Here is a 17684-nt window from a genome sequence, read left to right as displayed (position 1 = left end):
TCCCTCCCTCCCTCCCTCACTGTTTTTCTTATTCGCCCTCCCTTTATTTTACTTTTTTTTTTTGGTGCTAGGGGTGGAAGCTAGGCCCTCAGGCCTGCTAGTCAGCATTTTCCGATGAAACACACCCCACCCCTAACATTTCAAGTTTTTGCTGATCACCACTTTACATTAAGCCATTTCTATGTCAAGTATTTCACTTGGGTGTCAGTGGAAGGTGTCCTGATGGTTGGGGTCCATGTCGAGTCAGGAGGGTCTGAGAACAGCCGCTGAAGCTCACTCTCCCAGGGGGGTACAGAGCAAGGGAGTGTTGGGCCAGGCCACCCCTGCCCACTTGGGTGGGCAGAAGTCAGGGGTCAGCTCTCTCTAGAGCCCACCTAGGAGTGCAGCTGGGGCAGTGGGCAAAGCCCCGCCCTCTTGCTGGTGAGTGACTGAGCCCTTCATTCCTGGGCTGCTGGCCTTCTGGCAGCTCTGTTCTGGTCCTGGGTTCTCAGGCCCCACAGAGAGCAGCCCCCTCCCCCAGGCCTGCCTCAGTGTTGGTTCCAAACACAAGACGGGTTCCCAGGGGCCAGGGCAGCCCGGCTGTGCAGCACCGCAGGCTGAGCCACCAGATCAGCCACGCTAGGGGTTTGGGGGGTTGTTTCTGTACTTGGGTCCATACAGCCACCTCTCAGGACATCCCAGTCACAGCTCCTGACCTTGACCCAAAAGTGCTAATTGACCATTTCCAGTGATTTGTCACATTTTATTTTATTTTGTCCACTTCTGTTTGATTTTAAGAATTGTTTTCATGTGCCTTTCCTGACATTTGAGGTTCATCCAAATTTTTAATTGTATTTTTTCTCTCTTTAAGAGAGAGAGAGAGAGAGAGAGAGAGAGAGAGAGAGAGAGAGAGAGAATATGCCTCTGCTTCTTTGTCACCTTTGCCCTTTCCTTCTCCATCTCTGACTCTTCCTTTTGGTACCAGGGATTGAACTCAGGGGTGCTTAGCCACTGACTCACACCCTCATCCCTTTTTAAAATTATTATTATTATTTCTTGAGAAATGAAAGCAAAAGCAAAAGAAATGGAGACAGACTTCAACAGACCAGCATTGCTTTATTATTAACCAGCAGAGGGGCACATTTTCAGGAGGAAATGGCACCTGGTTACAATAGAGGTCTGATTTCTGTAGAATTAAGTGAGACTTAATCATCATGGCTGAATGTGTACTCAGCCTTAATCACAGACACTTAATCAAGGCAGAGCCTGTTGGTTGGGCATCAGGGAGACAGGTGTAGAACAGGAAGTCAGGAGCTTCAGAGCCGGTTGTTGCTGGGAAATGGTGAAAGTCCAGAGCCCATTATTTTCCTTCTCTCCCTGGGACCCATTGTTCTCCCTTTCTCCCTGGGGGTTGTTTTTCCCATATCCTTCAAGAAAGGGCCTCACTAAGTTGTCCAGGCTGGCCTTGAACTTGTGGTCCTCTTGCCTCAGCCTCCTGAGCTGTGCTTCTGACCTACAAAATTAATTGTGCTGCATTCAAGGAAGGGGAATGAAGATTCCAGGTTGGGAGGCTCATTCTTTGGAAAGACCAATGTCTGAGAGATGAGTGTTGTGGGGAAGGAAAGGCCTTATTCAACCTGGCCTGGTGGTGTGCACCTGTAATCCTAATGACTTGGGAGGCTGAGGCAGATTTTGAGGCAGGCTGAATTGCAAGTTCAAGTCCAGACTCAGCAACTTAGCAAGGCTCTAAACAATTTGGCAAGACTCTGTCTCTCAAAATAAAAATGTAAAAGGGCTGGGGATGTGGCTTGATGATTAGCCCCCGCTGGGTTCAATCCTGTCTTCCGCAGGGAGGAAGCCTTTATTCAGTGATTAAAAATGAAGAGGGAGCTTTGCTCACAATCAGTTTCTCCACTCCAGGGGATTGAGGGCTACAGATGTAGGATAGGAACAGTGATGGGCTGAGAAAGAGCAGGAATCGTTTTTTTCTTTTCTGGGAACAGGCAGAGAGTTTCCTGGAACTTGGTTGCTACCTATTTTCACTCCTTTCATTGTTGTGTTTTTCGTCATGGTAGCAGGTGTCTTTTTCTATGAAGAGGGGAAGGGAGTGGAGAGAAAGAAAGTTTAGATCAAGTTAATTCTACATTATAGTTTTGGACAAAAAACATTTCTCAGACATTTAATGGGTCCAAGTAGAATCTGACCCAAAAGTTAAGGCAATAAAGGAGACAGACATGGTGTGAAGACAGAGATGCCAAATCCTTCATCCTGTTCCAGTCAACATGGGGCATCTTCAGGTCCACGTGATGAGGCAGTGTTTTCAACAAGAGTGGACTTCCAGTGCCTGAGGCATGGCCTAGGCGGCCATCAGCATGGTGACCCACATGTCCAGGGAGTGATCTACTGCAAACTAGTGGGAGACTGATAATGTATTGCCTGGCTGTGTCACCTCCAAAATTAGTGATTTTTAAGTTAGTGCGACAAACAATTTACTTAAAAAGTGGAACTATAGGGTTGATTTAGGTTTTTCCTTGGTGACAGCTTCAAGGACTTGCTATAGTAAACTTTCATTGCACATGATTCAATTTGGAACATAACTTCCCTGTTGGAAATGATATAGTTTATGCTGTATTTATTTCCATGACTTCTGAAGCTCCCTCTAGATTGTGAGTCCTTGGAGGAACGGTGCCCAGTCCATTTTTATAGACCAGCCCAGTGACAGGAACAGCACAGATACTCAGTAAATATTTGATGAATGAATGACACCACAGCCAGGAGCTGGCTTGCTGAGCTGCCTCTGTTTACTACTTACACTTTAGAAGTTTCCATCTAGGTTCCACTTGAACTACTTACCTGGTATTTTCCATCTAAATAAATAGCACTCACATGCCTTGGAGTCTTAAAAGAAAAAAAAAGTTATCATTGTTCTTCATCAGCTTTATATTTATTTTGACTCATAGTTTCAGAGGATTCAGTACACAGTTGGCTCTAAGACAGCCATGGAAGGGTGCGGTAGAGGAAAGCTCTCAGCTCACGACACCATGGAAGCAGAAAAAGAGAGGAAGGGGCCAGAGAGAAGACAAAGCCTTCTGGGGCATGACCCCAGGGACCTACTTCCTCCAACTGGGTTCCACCTCCCAGTAGTCCATTCAGCCATCAGTGGACTAATACACTGATGATGCTGAGACCAGGGCAAAGAACAGATAGTGTAGGTAATGGATGATTGGGTTGGAAAGATGGGGGCTAATTCAAAAGGAAATAAAATGCTAATACCTCCAGAGCACTTCCCCCTCCTCACAACTTGTTACCAAGGTTACCTCTGCCTCCAGGGAATTGCTTCTTTCAGTGCAAGGTGTTGCTAATGAGCACCCCCTGGACAGCCCTTTCCCACCTTTTGGTCATGTAGGCAAGATAAGAGGAGGAGGGGGCAGAAGAAAGGAAACCTACAATCTAAAAAGGGCAGAACACCCCAAATCCCTTGGGCACCAGCTCTGGGCCCCCTCCTCTCCAGAGGAGTCTGTGTTTCTACCTGTCTGTCTCTCTCTGTTCTGTTTCTTAAAGAAAACTTACTTTCTGAGCTTGACTCAGCATTTCTCAGGTGTTTAATCTTCAACTCCGGGGTAGCAAGAACCTGATCCTGATTTTCAAGATGTGAATCAAGGTTCAGCCCTTCAAGATGTGTATCAAGGTTCAGTGCTCTAATCACTTCCCAAAATCTCCACCTCTGAGCACTTGGGTCTCTTGGGAACTTCCTTTGCAAACCTCTCTTGCTGTGTGACTCATGTCTGATGTGTCCTTCAATTCTTCTTTGGAATGTGGTCCTAGACATGGAGGGCCCTAGCAGAGGTCTCCTTCATTCCTGGAGACCACCTCAGACTTCCATACAGCAACAGCTTCTTTTTGAGTAGAGGGGTCTTCTGTTCTTGGAGACCTCCTTGGATTCCCACGTGGTGACACACTGAATCCTGCTGTCCTGGGCACTTGGCATCCAAAAGAAGTTTGTTGTGAGTCTTAAGGCTCCAGGAAGGAAGTGAGGCTGGTCCTCCAACTCCACCTGCAGAGCACGTACACAAATGTGCCTCTGTCCTGCATCTAGAGTTTGAATCTGGAATGTTTCCCAAAGGCTGATGTAGCAAAGGCTTGACCCCAGTGTGGCATTATGGAGAAGTGGTGGAACATTTAACAACTGGTGCCAGTGGGAGATCATTGGGGCATGACCCTAAAGGGAATGGTGGGACTCTAGTGTCTTTTTCTTTCACATCCCAGCTCTGAGGTGAACAGTTTTTCTCTGTCATAATGAGTTATCTCACCACAAGCCCCCAAACAATGGAACCAACCAGTTGTGTTATGATATCTCTAAAACTTTCAAGCAAACATACTCCTTTTTTTCTTTGTAAGTTGGTTGTCTTAGATATTTGTTATGGCAACAGAAAGCTAACAGAACATTGGTACCCGAAACTGGGATGATCTTTGCTATCGTTATATTCCCAATGATGTGGAAGAGCCTTTGGTTGCAGGAAGAATTTGGAAATTTTGAGGAGCAGGCTAGAAAAAGTCTAGAATGTAATAAATACAGCTCACTGGGCAATTCTGGTGAGAGCTCAGAACAGAATACTAATAAGAATGCGGGTCGCCGTCGCCAGAGTGGGACCCGCAGCCGCCGAGCCCGGGACCTCCAGCATCATGCCGTCGGAGAAGACCTTCAAGCAGTGCCGCACCTTCGAACAAAGAGTAGAAGACGTGCGACTCACCGTGAGCAGCATCCCACCAAGATCCCGGTGATAATAGAAAGATACAAGGGTGAGAAGCAGCTGCCTGTGCTGGACAAGACCAAGTTCCTTGTGCCCGACCACGTCAACATGAGTGAGCTCATCAAGATAATCAGGAGGCGCCTGCACCTCAACGCAAACCCGGCCTTCTTCCTCTTGGTGAAGGTGAGCGTGTCCACGCCCGTGTCGGAGGTGTATGAGAGGGAGAAGGACGAGGACGGCTTCCTGTACATGGTGTACGCCTCCCAGGAGACGTTCGGGAGCGGGTCGGCAGAGTAGACCAGGACCCTGCGTCCAGCTTTCCAAGCCCTTGCCAAGGAGAAAAAGGGATGTCGCCAACTGAGACTCGTGAGCTCACCCAGTCACAGGCCATGGGGCATTTGTGTTCCACCTGGGAGCTTTAGGGGTTGTTTTTGTATTTCAAGCAGAAAAATGGAGCTCCAAGTGAGCACACTCAGCTTTGGGAACCTCATTATTTAACTTAGGCATCTTGTCTTCAAATTTTAGGTGTTTAAAAATAAAATACTTTGCATCCTAAGTTGCCAATAAAATAGACCTCCAAGTTATTTTAATGCTCTTCTTTCCCCAGTAGGAACGTGCAGGGCATTCAGGTTGCCCCGTCTTTCCAGGTCCTACATGGGTTTCTACTCAGCTAGAGCAGTCTCCCTAAGGCATCTGTGCCCAGGCCCCAGATGCCTTTGCTTTCACGGAACAGGGCCAAGGGGGCTGTGCAGAAAGCACGGATGCACAAGGCTCAAGGTTCCCATCTCCCAGCTGCAGCATGCCAAGAGTCACGCCCCACCCCCCCCAGCCAGAAAGTTCCCTGGTCTCCTCTCTGCTTAGTCAACACAGGAAGTCACCACTGCTCAGTAGGAAATGGGCCTTGAACTGAACCTTAGATCTAGTTTCTTAAAGCATGTAAAGGGGCATTTTTTTTTCTATTTTGGGTTGTCCCTGTTCTGAGACCTGACTGGTGCCTGCTTTGTAAGTGACCAGCAGTGTGACCGCAGCATGCCCACTGCCCTTAGGACACAGTAGAAACCAGAGTGGTGGCCAAACAGGACTGTCACTCAGAGGTGATCCTTTGCCTTTTGGCCTAAAGCCATAGATACCTTTTTCATGGTTAAGTGTGTAATTAAAATGTAATTAGAAGTTGTCAAATCCCGTTAGGGTTCCCCCACTCTACTTGCATGTCCAGTGGGAAGCAACCCTCCCATCCCTAGTTAAATACCCTCCAGATCCAAGCCCCTAGCTCTTCTGGCTGCCTGCATGGGGGTGTCTCCCTTCCCTTCTTGGGGAGTGTCACCAAAAGACCAGTTTCACAACTTAAGAGTCTTTATCAGGTCACAGGCACCCTTGTGCCTGGAGTAACCCAGCAAGAACTGCACCAGCGAGGAGGAAAGGCCCAGGGCTGTGCCAGCTGTCTGGGCTCCTCGCCAGGGGACCCCACCCATGTGTCTATTTTTACATGATGTAAATTCTCAAAGCTTGTTGTTCCCATCATATCCATCACTGTACCTGGGATTCTCGGGATTACTGTGTGAGCAGTCAGATGTCTCTAATGCTGCTTTAAAAAAACAAAAACAAAAAGCATGCTCAGAGGCAATCTTTATTCTGGGGTCTGTAAGCAGATGCATTTTCAGGCATTGAGTGAATAAAGGTAACTCATCAAAAAAAAAAAAAAAGAATGCGGACAATAAAGACTATGCTGATGAGGTTTCAGATTAAAGAGGAGACTAGAGGCCATCCTTGCTACATCATGGCAAAAAATTTGAATGCATTTTGTTCATTCCCTGAGATTTTGTAGGAGGCTGAGTTTAATGTTGATGGATAAATTTATCTGCTGGAGGAAATTTCAAATCAGCAAAATATTCAGACAGTAGCATGAGAATTCGAAGGGAAAATGAGGAATGAGAGATGGATAAGTGAGAAATAAAAGACAGAGACCAGGCAGAGATACACACGAGAGTTTATTTGTCAAAGCTGACAAATAAAGGCCATCTCTATAGCAAAGAGAGGCAAAACAGCTTGGGTTCTGGGACTTTTATGGGGCAGGCTCAGGAAAACAGAGCCAGGTGGCTCCTAATGTGGGTGGTTAGGGGTTGGGTTTGTATGAGGGAGTGGTCAACCTTTCTCAGAAATGCCCTTGGATTGGAAAGTGAAACTTTTTTTCTTAAAATGATGGCTGTCACTTAAGATGGCCATTCTGATGCTAAGAAAGGACCTTATAGTATTTCTAGCTGCTTTTAGACAAATTTATAAGAGAATTTAAAGCTGAAGGGAGTAGAGCAGACAGATTTGGAAAATTTATAATTTGGCCAGAGAAGGAGCATGTTTAAAAGCATTGCCAAAGAGGGGAGGGTTTGGTTTCTAGAATCAATAAAGAGCAAAATGCTTTACCCTGGGACAATAAGAAGGATGCTGGAGGCCACTTTGGGGAAAACAGCAGGGCCACTGCACTCATCAAAAGCCCAAAGGTGTAGAAATGCAAATTTGTTTCAAAGACTTTTCAGGCCAAGGACTTCTGAGAAAAGGGCCCCAGTACATTTTGCACACCCCAAATCAATGAGGGATTTTGTTTCTTCATTTTCTCGAATTCACAGGGCACTGTGGCTGTGGGTCAAATGGACCCAGGTTCAGCTCCTACTAGTGTCAGAGCTTGGTGACATGCAGTCCATGAGATGCTAGTTTTGCAGGTGTGCAGAATGCAACAGTCATGGAGGCTTCCACCAAGATTTCAATGAAAGCCTGGGAGGTGGCGCAGTGGGCCCCAGAGTGGGAGTCCCTGCAAACATCCCTAACTTGGTGATGAGTGGAGCCATGAGAGTGAAGCTGAGGCTGCACTGGAGACATCAGGGAGAGAGATGCAGATGTGGAATGTCTGCAGAGGGACGCCAGCCCAGGACAGTGGCCATGTAGACTGCAACCAGAAAAATCACTGGGAAAAGCCTTGCCAAACCCTTGGGAGCCCACCTCCTGCTGCACAGGACTCAGACTCTTCCCTTAGGACTGAAAATGTCCATTGGGTAGCTAAAAAGATAAAGGATAATAATCTTGGCATCTCTGCTTCCATTTTGCATCTGTTCCCTTTGCTTTGTTTGAGTCATTGGATTCTAGGAATAACGGGTCTGATTGATAAGCATCTTGTGATGAGTGGAAATTATCCTCTGCAGGCAACAGCACTGCCGGACCATTGTGGCATAATGACAGACTGGACCATGCTTGACAAAGATTACCCGCTTTTCCAGCTGTGCAACTTCCAGGTACACAGAACCCCAACACTTGCCCCCATTTCTCTTTCTGTAAAACCTTAGGGTCATTGACATTTTCTCAAAGAAGGAGCTAAGTGTGCAGTCCCCCTTGTCTTCCTGGTGTAGCTACACTAAATAAAGTTTCCTTTTTGCTTTTCACCACTACTTCTTCCATGTAGAGTTTATAGTGAGTGGCCAGATGCAATTTGTTGGGAGCCCCAGAGTTGGGCCTCTGGTCCAGGACTCTAGTACCAATTCCACAGTGTGCCTCAGAGGGCAGATGTAGAGCATGAAGATTTAATGTTGGGCCTGTTGATTTTTGGTTTTATTTTGGTCCAATCCCTTCTTACCATTCCTCACGTTTGAAATGGGAATGTTCACCCCCTGTCTGTCCCACCATTGTACCCTGGAAGAATGTCACTTTATTTTTGGCTTTTAAAGGCACTCACAGCTGAGTTTGTCTTCAGTCTCAGAGAAGGCTTTGGGCTTGGAATTTTGAGCAATGATAGAACAGTCAAAACTTGAAGACTCTGGGAATAGAATAAATGCATTTTGCAGTGTGAGATGGACATGAACCATCTGGGGATGAGTGCTATAGTTTGGATCTGGAATGTTCCCCAGGGAAGGAAGACTGTAGTTTTCACAGATGACATGATTTTGTATGTGTGTTGCAGTAATTCACGTGCAGGTCAGCATGGGAAAAGAAAGAAGAAGCAGAGCAAGCAAAGCAGCAGCAGAAAAAAAGTCCTTTGTTGTGTACAAGCAATCTTTTTACAGTCTTGTGAACAAAGAAGGCAGCCTTGCAACAGCAATAAATCAGGTCTTTCAGCTAATTAAACATAGCATACAGAAGTTTTACTTTCTAATCAGAAGTGACCCGCTTCTCATGGCTAATCTACTCTCGGCCTGGAGCATGCCGAGCTCTGCTCTTTGTTAAGAACAGATAATAAAATTTTTCTTAGTGCCCTCCTAGCCCACTTGGCAGAACATCCCGTTTGCAGGCAAGTCCTCCCAAGGACAGCAGACACCTCGTTTTCAAGCATGTCCACTGTTACCTATCTCTACCTTGACAGAATATCCCTTTTGCAGGCAGACTCCATCAAGGATAGTAATAGTAATGTAGTCACATCTGATTCTCTACATATGTGTAAAATTAAACAGAACTAACAAAAACAAACAAAAACTCCAAAAAACCCTACTGGAACTAAGAAGTGATTATAGCAAGGTTGTAGAATATAAGGTTAATAGACAAAAGAATATTGCTTCCCTACAAACTAGCAATAAACAAGTACAATTTGAAATACAAAACAATACAATTTATTTTGGAACTTCCTCAAATAAAATACCTTTTAAATAAATCTAACTGATAGGTGGTTTCAAATGCCAATCCTTGGCCCAGCTCTTCCCACAAGGCACTGCCTCTGTTGCAATTCAAGATGGAAGGGCCACCACTTTGGACTCCTCCCTAGGCACATTTCATTACTCCCTTTATAAGCCACAGCCCAAGGTCCCACATAGTTCCTCTGCTGCTCAGCCTCCTCCTGCTCTGCAGCTGAAGCAGAACCATGCTGCTCGGAATCTTTGGTAAGGAGACTCCACCCCAAGCTGAGCCTAAGTGTTCTCTCACCCCTTTGTTCCTCTGAACCTCAAACTCAGTTCTCTCCTCTGTATTCAGTTCTCAGCTTCCCACCTGGCAATCACCCCTGTCATCTCTGACCGCACTGCAACCCTCTGTCCACCTGCAAATTTCAGAGGCCTCACTCTTTCTAGAGCCCTCCCTGCATTTCCTCACCTGCCAACTCTGACCTGACCCCGCAGTTGGTCTCAAAATCCACTCAGCCATTACCGTCACCCAAGAAGCTCAGTGACATCATCTTTTGGCCCCTGATCACAGCCAGTTGGCTACACCCCCAGAGTCACTTTACTTTCCCTTTAATTTTCAGCTGCTGTCTTCATGTCTGAACTCCTGGGCTCAACACCCTCAGGAGTCACAGGTGAGAACAGGTGGGATGAGGAGGGAGGAGATGGCTCTGTGGACGGGGGCAGGTACTAGGCTGGTCCTTGAAGCCCACCCAGCTCTGACTCTTCCAGATACTGGCCCATGGCTGTGCCAGCCAGCGCCCAGGTGTGGGGACCACATCTACAACCCCTTGCAGAAGTGTTGTGACGATGATACCATCCTGCCCCTGAACCGGACCCGCCTGTGTGGTCCCAACTGCATCTACTGGCCTTGCTTTGAGCTCTGCTGCCCCGAGTCTTTTAGTCCCCAGAAGAAGTTTGTTGTGAGGTTGAAAGTTCTGGGAGTGAAGTCCCGGTGCCACTCATCCCCCATCTCCAGGGACTGTGGCAGGTAAGGACCCTGCCCTTGGCTGTGGGGTGGGGCAGGAAGATGGAAGGAGGAGGGAAGTCTGGATGTCTACACCTCACATTCTGAAAAACCATTGCCCTGTGGTCTAATGGCTTACTCAAATCTTTTTTGTTGTTGTTGTTGTTGTTGTTCCACGGGTACTTAACAACCAAGCCACTTCCCTAAGCCCCTTTTTTTCAGTTTAGTTTTTATGTGATTTATTGTTTTTATTTGTTCTTTATAGATACACCTGACAGTAGAGTATATTTTGACATATTGAACATACATGGAGTATAACTTCCCATTCTTGCAGTTAAACAAGATGCAGAGTTTCACTGGTCGTGTATTCATATATGAACGTGGGAAAGTTATGTCTGATTCATTCTATTGACTTTCCTAGTCCCATCCCACCTCCCTTCTCTTCATTCCTCTTTGTTTAATCCAATTTTTATTCTCCCCCCCCACACACACTTTTTGTGTGTTAGCATCCTCATATCAGAACATTTAGCCTTTAGTTTATTAGGATTGGCTTATTTTATTTAGCATGATAGTCTCCAGTTCCATCCATTTACTGGCAAAAATCCTAAGTTCATTCTTCTTTATGGCTCAGTAATATTCCATTGTGTATATATACCACATTTTAAAAAATAATTCATTCACTGAAGGGCACCTAAGTTGGTTCCACAGCTTTGCTATTGTCATTTGAACTTCTATAAACATTGATGTGGCTGTGTCACTATAATGTGCTGATTTTAATTCCTTTGGGTATATAAAGAGGAGTGGGATAACCGGGTCAAGTGGTGGTTCCATTCAAATTTTTCTGAGGAATCTCTATACTGCTTTCCAGAGTGTGTACATCAATACTTTGCTGGTGGGACTGCAAATTGTTGCAACCACTCTAGCCATTTTTTAATTTTATTTAGAGACAGGGTCTTATTAAGTTCTTAGGGCCTCACTAAGTTGCAGAGGCTGGCTTTGAACTTGCAATCCTCATGCTTCAGCCTCCCAAGCTGCTAAGATTACAGGCATGCACCATCACATCTGGCTCAAATCTTTTTATTCATCTTCTTGTCTGTGATTTATAATCTCCTTGTTTTCTCCTTCTTTGTAACAGAGAGATGTTTTCTCAAAGAAGATATCGAAGACAAGCATCTTTCACTAAGGCAACTTCTCAGAAGTTAAACTAATTGTTTGTCAGTTAAATTTTCAAATATGCATGTTTGTGATCTGCTATTTGTTGATTTAATGAGTCTCTGAATGACAGAGTCCCCTCTGATTGCACAGCTGTGGTTTGCCTAAGTGTCCTCCAGAGGCCCACATGTTGAAAACGTGGTTCGCAGGATGGTGCTATTGGGAAGGGGTGGAACTTTGAGACATGGGACTTAGTGGGAGGCTCTCAGGTTATTGATAGGGTCCAGTTGGGGAGTGAGGTCATGGTATAAGGGGGACAATTTCTATTTGTAAGTGCACAGATTCTGCTTGTTCATTCCCAACATGTTCAAGTGAAAAGCTTCATGACAATTTTGCCCTTTTCTTCCTGTTTTAGTCAGCTTTTTGGCTGCTATGACTAAAAGACTAAACAAGAACAATTTTAAGGGAGGAAAATTTATTTGGAGGATTATGATTTCAGCTGTCTCAATCCACAGATAGCAGGCTCCATTCCTCAGGGCTTGAGGTGAGGCTGGACATCATGGTGGAAGAGTGTGGCAGAGGGAAGCAGCTCACATGATGATCAGGAAGCAGAGTCCACTCTCCAGATTCAAAACATATACCCCACAGTCTCAATGACCCACCTCCTCCAGCCACACACTACTCACCTTCAGTTACCACTAAGTTAATCCCATCAGAGGGTTAATTCACTGGCCGAATGTTTTCTCTAATATGTGGATACTAATACATAATAAGGTGGGGGACACTAGGGAAGAATAGCGTTACCTTAGATTAGGTAGAAAGAAGTGATGGGAGGCGAGGTGAGGGGATTTGGGGATAGGAAAGATAGTAGAATGAAACATACATTATTACTGCATGTATATATGTGACTGCATGACCAATGTGATTCTGCAACATGTACATTCAGAGAAATGAGAAATTATATCCCATCTATGTATGATATATCAAAGTACATAAATGCATTCTGTTGACATGTATAACTAATTAAAACAAATAAAAAATTTAAAAAAGACATATATGATAAGGAACAGTTATCAAAAATATACCCAGAACTTTTAAAGCTCATTAATAAACAAGAAACCCAACTCAACTAGAAAACGGGTTATTTTTTCTTGCTATTGAGTTATTTAATGGCCTTTTCCATTTTGGATATTATCTGATTATTAAAAGCATAATTTGCAAATATTTTCTCCCAATCTGTGGGCTGTTTTTTAACTCTGTTCATTTTTTCTTTTACAGTTTAGAAATTTTTTTTATTGTGACACAAAATTACTCATCTATTTTTCTTTTGCCTGTCCTTTTAGGGCACTATCCAAAAAATCATAGCCCAGACTGTCATGGAGAAAAGATGTCTCCAGAGAAGGGTCTGAGGAGTCCCCAGAAGAGAGGGGAACTCAACTCAGGACTGGCAGGGTTCTTGGCATACATTACAGAGAGAATTTCAGCACCAGCCAGACAAAGGCGTAGACAGAGGTTTATTTAGGAAGGTAGATACACATTCAAAGGAGAAATCAGGCTGTCTCAAGAGTGAGAGCAGCCATGACTTGGATTGGGGGTTAAATACTATGGAAGGGCTGTATCAGGGGCTGGACTGCAAAATTTCATGCCAGTTTTCCCTGAGCTTGTGTATTTCCTCATTTCACAAGGGCAAGGGCTAAGGACATGCAGCTCAAGATTTAAAACTATGCTTTCTGTCCTTAGGATAGTGGCGGCGAGCGGACAACTACGTTCCCGGTGTCTCCCGGCGGCCCAGAGTAGTGGCTCACAGAAGAGATGAAATGTGGTCTGAGGGACGATATGACTATGAAAGACTTCCAAGAGAACGAGTACCTCCTCGGAGTCACCCCAGTGATGAATCTGGCTATAGATGGACAAGAGATGACCATTCTGCAAACCGACAGCCTGACTACAGGGACATGAGAGATGGCTTTAGAAGAAAAAGTTTCTACTCTTCCCATTATGCGAGAGACCGGTCTCCTCATAAAAGGGATGCTCCTTATTTTAGAGAATCGCCTGTAGGTCGAAAGGACTCTCCACACAGCAGATTTGGCTCCAGTGTCAGTAGTAGAAGTTACTCTCCAGAACGAAGCAAAACATATTCTTTCCATCAGTCTCAACATAGAAGTAAAGAAAGACCAGTCCAGTCTTTGAAAACATCAAGAGACACTTCACCCTCAAGTTCATCAGCAGTTCCTTCATCAAAGGTGTTAGACAAACCCAGTAGGCTAACTGAAAAGGAACTAGCTGAGGCTGCAAGCAAATGGGCTGCTGAGAAGCTTGAGAAATCAGATGAAAGTAACTTGCCTGAAATTTCTGAGTTTGAGGCTGGATCCACTGCACCATTATTCATTGACCAGCCAGAAGAACCTGAGTCAAATACAACAGATGGCACAGAATTATTTGAAGACAGTCAACTAACCAGTCGATCTAAAGCAATAGCATCAAAAACCAAAGAGATTGAACAGGTTTACCGACAGGACTGTGAAACATTTGGGATGGTGGTAAAAATGCTGATTGAGAAAGACCCTTCATTAGAAAAGTCTATACAGTTTGCACTGCGGCAGAATTTGCATGAAATAGGTGAGCGGTGTGTTGAAGAACTCAAGCATTTCATTGCAGATTATGATACTTCTACTCAAGATTTTGGAGAGCCTTTTTAGAAGATTTAGTGCTCAGGCAAAAAAAAGAAAAAATGTTTCTAGATTTTTTTTTTTCCCAATTGTTCAAATCCTTAATATATGGAATTTTTGTAATGAAGAGAAATACTTTATGATAGTTGACCACATTTCCAGTATCAAATAAACATCTAAAATAGTCTGCTTAAAATATTTTAATTAGAATCTTTTTTAAACATGTAGAGGCCTCCTAATCCATACTCATCCCTCCACCCAAATGATGGTCAATTAATTTTTTAAGCTTTGAAAAAGCAGTCCTGGGGAGTAGCTTTCTGTACTTACTCATGGTCTTCCACAGTTTATGATCATTTGGTCACAGGAGTGAAATTTACATGTTAGAGATCATTTCACTTAAACAGTAGTCTTTTTGCATTTCATAGTGAAGATACCATGTGGAAATATTTGAATTCTGAGTTGTGATTTTATCGACTTGTGCTTGTTTTTCTTAGGCTTTGTAACTTTTAATATGTTAATGTGTCCTATCCTGAGTACATTAGTATCTTAGAGAATATTTGGTTTGAGAATAATTCTCTATGATATAGTAGAGCACTTAAAATATCCAAGAGACACCTTAGCATAAAATCCTTTTTTCCCCCCAAGTAAATGAACTCAATGTATCTCTTCCAAAAGAAACTCTTGACTATTCTCTCTGCCATGTAGTCTTCAATAAAATCATATACTAGACTAATGGGGCAATTTTTGATGAATGATAAAGAGATATTTTAAAGTTGAGATTGTTTCAAAAACCTTCTGATCAATAGAGGAAAAATTTAAAATATAGAGGAGTACTGGAGATTTTTTTTTCTTAAAAAAGGAGATTGATAACATGCTCATGATTAAGCCATTTACAGAATTATTCTTTTGTTAATCTGTGTAATCTGAGGAGTTCTTTTTCTGCCGACTTTTAGAGATTCTTAGCCCTTCAAAGAAACAGAGCAAAACAGGCAGTCAGTCCCCACAGCCACCCTCTACCAACCAGACTGTGTCAACAGTCCTTCATCAGTGAGCAGTCCAAATCACGAGTTAGCTAAAGACCTAACTGGGACCATTAGAATATTCCACTTATTTCCTGGTCACTTCTAGCAGCGTGGTGCCATTGAGCCAAAATATATAATTTTGTGACATTAGTGAGGAAACCTTAAAAATCATGTTTGTTATTACTAACCATTTCATTATCCTCCCATCCTCTTTCCATTTCCACTCTATCCTCACTTCAGTTCTGGCATTATTTTTAGTGCATATGCTATCTAAAGAGCTCCCCCAGAGTATATCAAGACTATATTAAAAGAGGAAATAGCAGTATAAATAATTTTAACGGATTCTATCATGAGTGTCTCCAAATATGTATTATGCCATTCCACAAATTTAAAAACTAATTGAGGGCAACATTTATTTTTTTTAAGTTTCCTAAGGGAGACTATCTTGAATTTTTATTTTTACCATTGAGATGTTATACTTAGCTAACTTTTATAAAACATAAGCCAAATGAAATTCCACTTATTATCTCTGATATTCTTCCTTAGTGTGAATAGTGATTTATTACTTACCGTAGAAAGATGAAGAAAGTACTGATGTCATATCCTCCTGTCCCCAGTGTTTTCCTTTTCCTTAAATATTCTAGTCCAAGGATTCTGTTTCTTTAAGATGTCACAAGTTTGAAAATAAAACCTGAGAAACTGCCAGAGGCAAAGGAGTTGTTGAAATTCATTAAAAGGAAAAGTCTTACTAACAGATGCATTTCAATGTAGGTTCAACAGGTAATTTCTTCCTTTTCCCTTCCCTCAAAGTACATTTGATATTTAAAGCTCTTTATAGCTTGCTATCAGCATTATTCTGCTAGGCTTGTCAGTGTTAAATTTGTTGGGGATTTTTCTTTTCTTTTTTTAAATGCCTTTTAAAGTCCAATTATAGGATAAACTCAGATGTGTACCAGAGTATGTATTTTGTAAAATGTTCTTGATTAAAGAGATGTGTTTGTAAATTATCCATTGTTTTTGAGTATACATAACTGATGTGATAAAATTTTCATTGTCTTACCATAAAGCCTTGATGATCAACATGGGGAAAGCAGATATTGTAAAGCTTTTTGTGAATTTTAAAAGTAAAAAATAAAGAAACCAAGTTTAAATAAAAAAAAATAAATAAATAAAACTATGCTTTCTACATCTTAATGGTTTGTGAGTGTTTCCTTTAAGATTTAGCGTTTCTCTCTCTTTATCCTAAATCTCTATTGCGATACCAGTGTTGTGGATATCTCCCCCATGTTTTCGCTTTACAGCCCTGGGTCTTACATTGGAATCCTCTATCCATTGTGAGCTGATTTTGAGTATGTGGAGTGAGATAAGGGTCCAGTCTTTCCAGCAGTGATTGTTGATGAGGCTGTCCTTTCCCTTTGTATGTTCTTGGCAGTTTTGTCAAAGACCAATGAATTATAAATCCTGGGTTTTTGTTTGGGCTCTCTGGCCTGCTCCATTAGTTGATGTGTCTTTTACTCTGGTACCACGGTAATCTACAGTGAGAAGTGTTGAATGTGTGTTTTCCTGGGGTCTGGGGTTGAGAGAGGGGATTGACTATGATGAAACACAAGGGAATTTTGGGGGGTGATGTAAAAGTTCTGTATTGATTGATTGTAGTGAATCATTACACTGGTACAGGTCAATTTATCCATGCTCATTCAAATGTTCAGTTAAAATGTTAAAAGTTAAACCACACGTAATAAAGTTGACTTAAAATCATACATATGTACTTTGTATTAAAACATCAGAAAATTATGAGAATTCTCCAAAGAGTCTAGAACCTCCGATTGAAGCTGCTGCAACTTTGCAAAGCAAATGTTCACAGGGTCAGAAATGAAAATTAAAATAACAACCACCACCACCACCACCACCACCAGATTTGACACTGTTTTCAAATAAAGTTTGGATGAACCTCTTGATGTGGCTCCCAGGCCACAAAGCTGTGCTGCCAGCCCACTGGTCCCTGCAGAGAAGCAGGAGAAGAGTGGTGGTGCTCCAGAGCAGCACCCTGGGTGGGCCTGAGCCCAGACAGTGAGCACTGGCTATGGTCCTGGTGGGCCAGTGCCAAGGTGAGCCAAGGCACATGGACCTGTCATCCCCAACCGCCTGGCTGGCCTGGTGAGGACACCCGTGTAGGAAACCACTCCATGCAGTGCCCTAGCCTGGAAACCCTGGGTGTGCACCATCTGCCAATCTGCTCACTGCAACCTCATGCTTCCTGACAAGCAGTGGGAAAACAGAAGTGGGGCTAACCAATAGCGTTTAGTACTTTTCTGCCACGTTCCTCGAGACTAAAACACTCAGGGTCACTCCGGGGGAACTGGGCTGCTGAAATAACCACACAAGAGACAGAAATACCTTTTACTTTGGGGGTTGTGACAGCTCCTCTGACCTTAAGGGTCTGCAAAAAGAGAGAGCAAGCAAGCACGTGCTGACCCCTTTTATTGAGAAGCTGTTCAAATGAGACAAGGGGTCAG

The 17684-nt window shown here is 43.5% G+C and overlaps 3 protein-coding genes across 3 annotated transcripts; all 3 read left to right on the top strand.

Moving 5' to 3' along the window:
* Positions 1–4587: 4587 nt before the first annotated feature.
* LOC107151330 (microtubule-associated proteins 1A/1B light chain 3B-like) lies at positions 4588–5277 on the top strand. Its single transcript, XM_015496668.2, is given in 2 exon segments — positions 4588–4726; positions 4729–5277. Coding segments are annotated over 2 exon segments (423 nt in total). The 5' UTR covers positions 4588–4602; the 3' UTR covers positions 5028–5277.
* A 4220-nt stretch (positions 5278–9497) lies between these two features.
* On the top strand, positions 9498–12003 carry LOC125612648 (insulin growth factor-like family member 4). The gene is made up of 4 exons (XM_048791209.1): positions 9498–9583; positions 9943–9993; positions 10091–10349; positions 11461–12003. Exons 1-4 carry the CDS (start codon positions 9565–9567, stop codon positions 11531–11533), a joined length of 402 nt encoding a protein of 133 aa, XP_048647166.1. The 5' UTR covers positions 9498–9564; the 3' UTR covers positions 11534–12003.
* Positions 12004–13214: 1211 nt separating this feature from the next.
* On the top strand, positions 13215–16329 carry LOC107151331 (periphilin-1-like). Its single transcript, XM_015496669.2, has one exon. The coding sequence runs from the start codon at positions 13295–13297 to the stop codon at positions 14174–14176; it is 882 nt and encodes a 293-aa protein (XP_015352155.1). The 5' UTR covers positions 13215–13294; the 3' UTR covers positions 14177–16329.
* The last annotated feature ends 1355 nt before the right edge of the window (positions 16330–17684 follow it).

This window comes from Marmota marmota, unplaced genomic scaffold (genome assembly GCF_001458135.2).
Source record: "Marmota marmota marmota unplaced genomic scaffold, marMar, whole genome shotgun sequence".
Taxonomy (NCBI): Eukaryota; Metazoa; Chordata; class Mammalia; order Rodentia; family Sciuridae; genus Marmota; species Marmota marmota.
The sequence above is the reverse complement of the archived record's forward strand: the minus strand, read 5'-3'. Positions and strand labels throughout refer to the sequence as shown.

Bases quoted from the DNA above. Each gene is read 5' to 3' on its own strand.
- LOC107151331 (XM_015496669.2), top strand. From the start codon at position 13,295: ATGTGGTCTGAGGGACGATATGACTATGAAAGACTTCCAAGAGAACGA.
- LOC125612648 (XM_048791209.1), top strand. The intron at 9,994-10,090 runs GTGAGAACAGGT...TGACTCTTCCAG, and splicing joins AACACCCTCAGGAGTCACAG to ATACTGGCCCATGGCTGTGC. The intron at 10,350-11,460 runs GTAAGGACCCTG...TCTTTGTAACAG, and splicing joins ATCTCCAGGGACTGTGGCAG to AGAGATGTTTTCTCAAAGAA.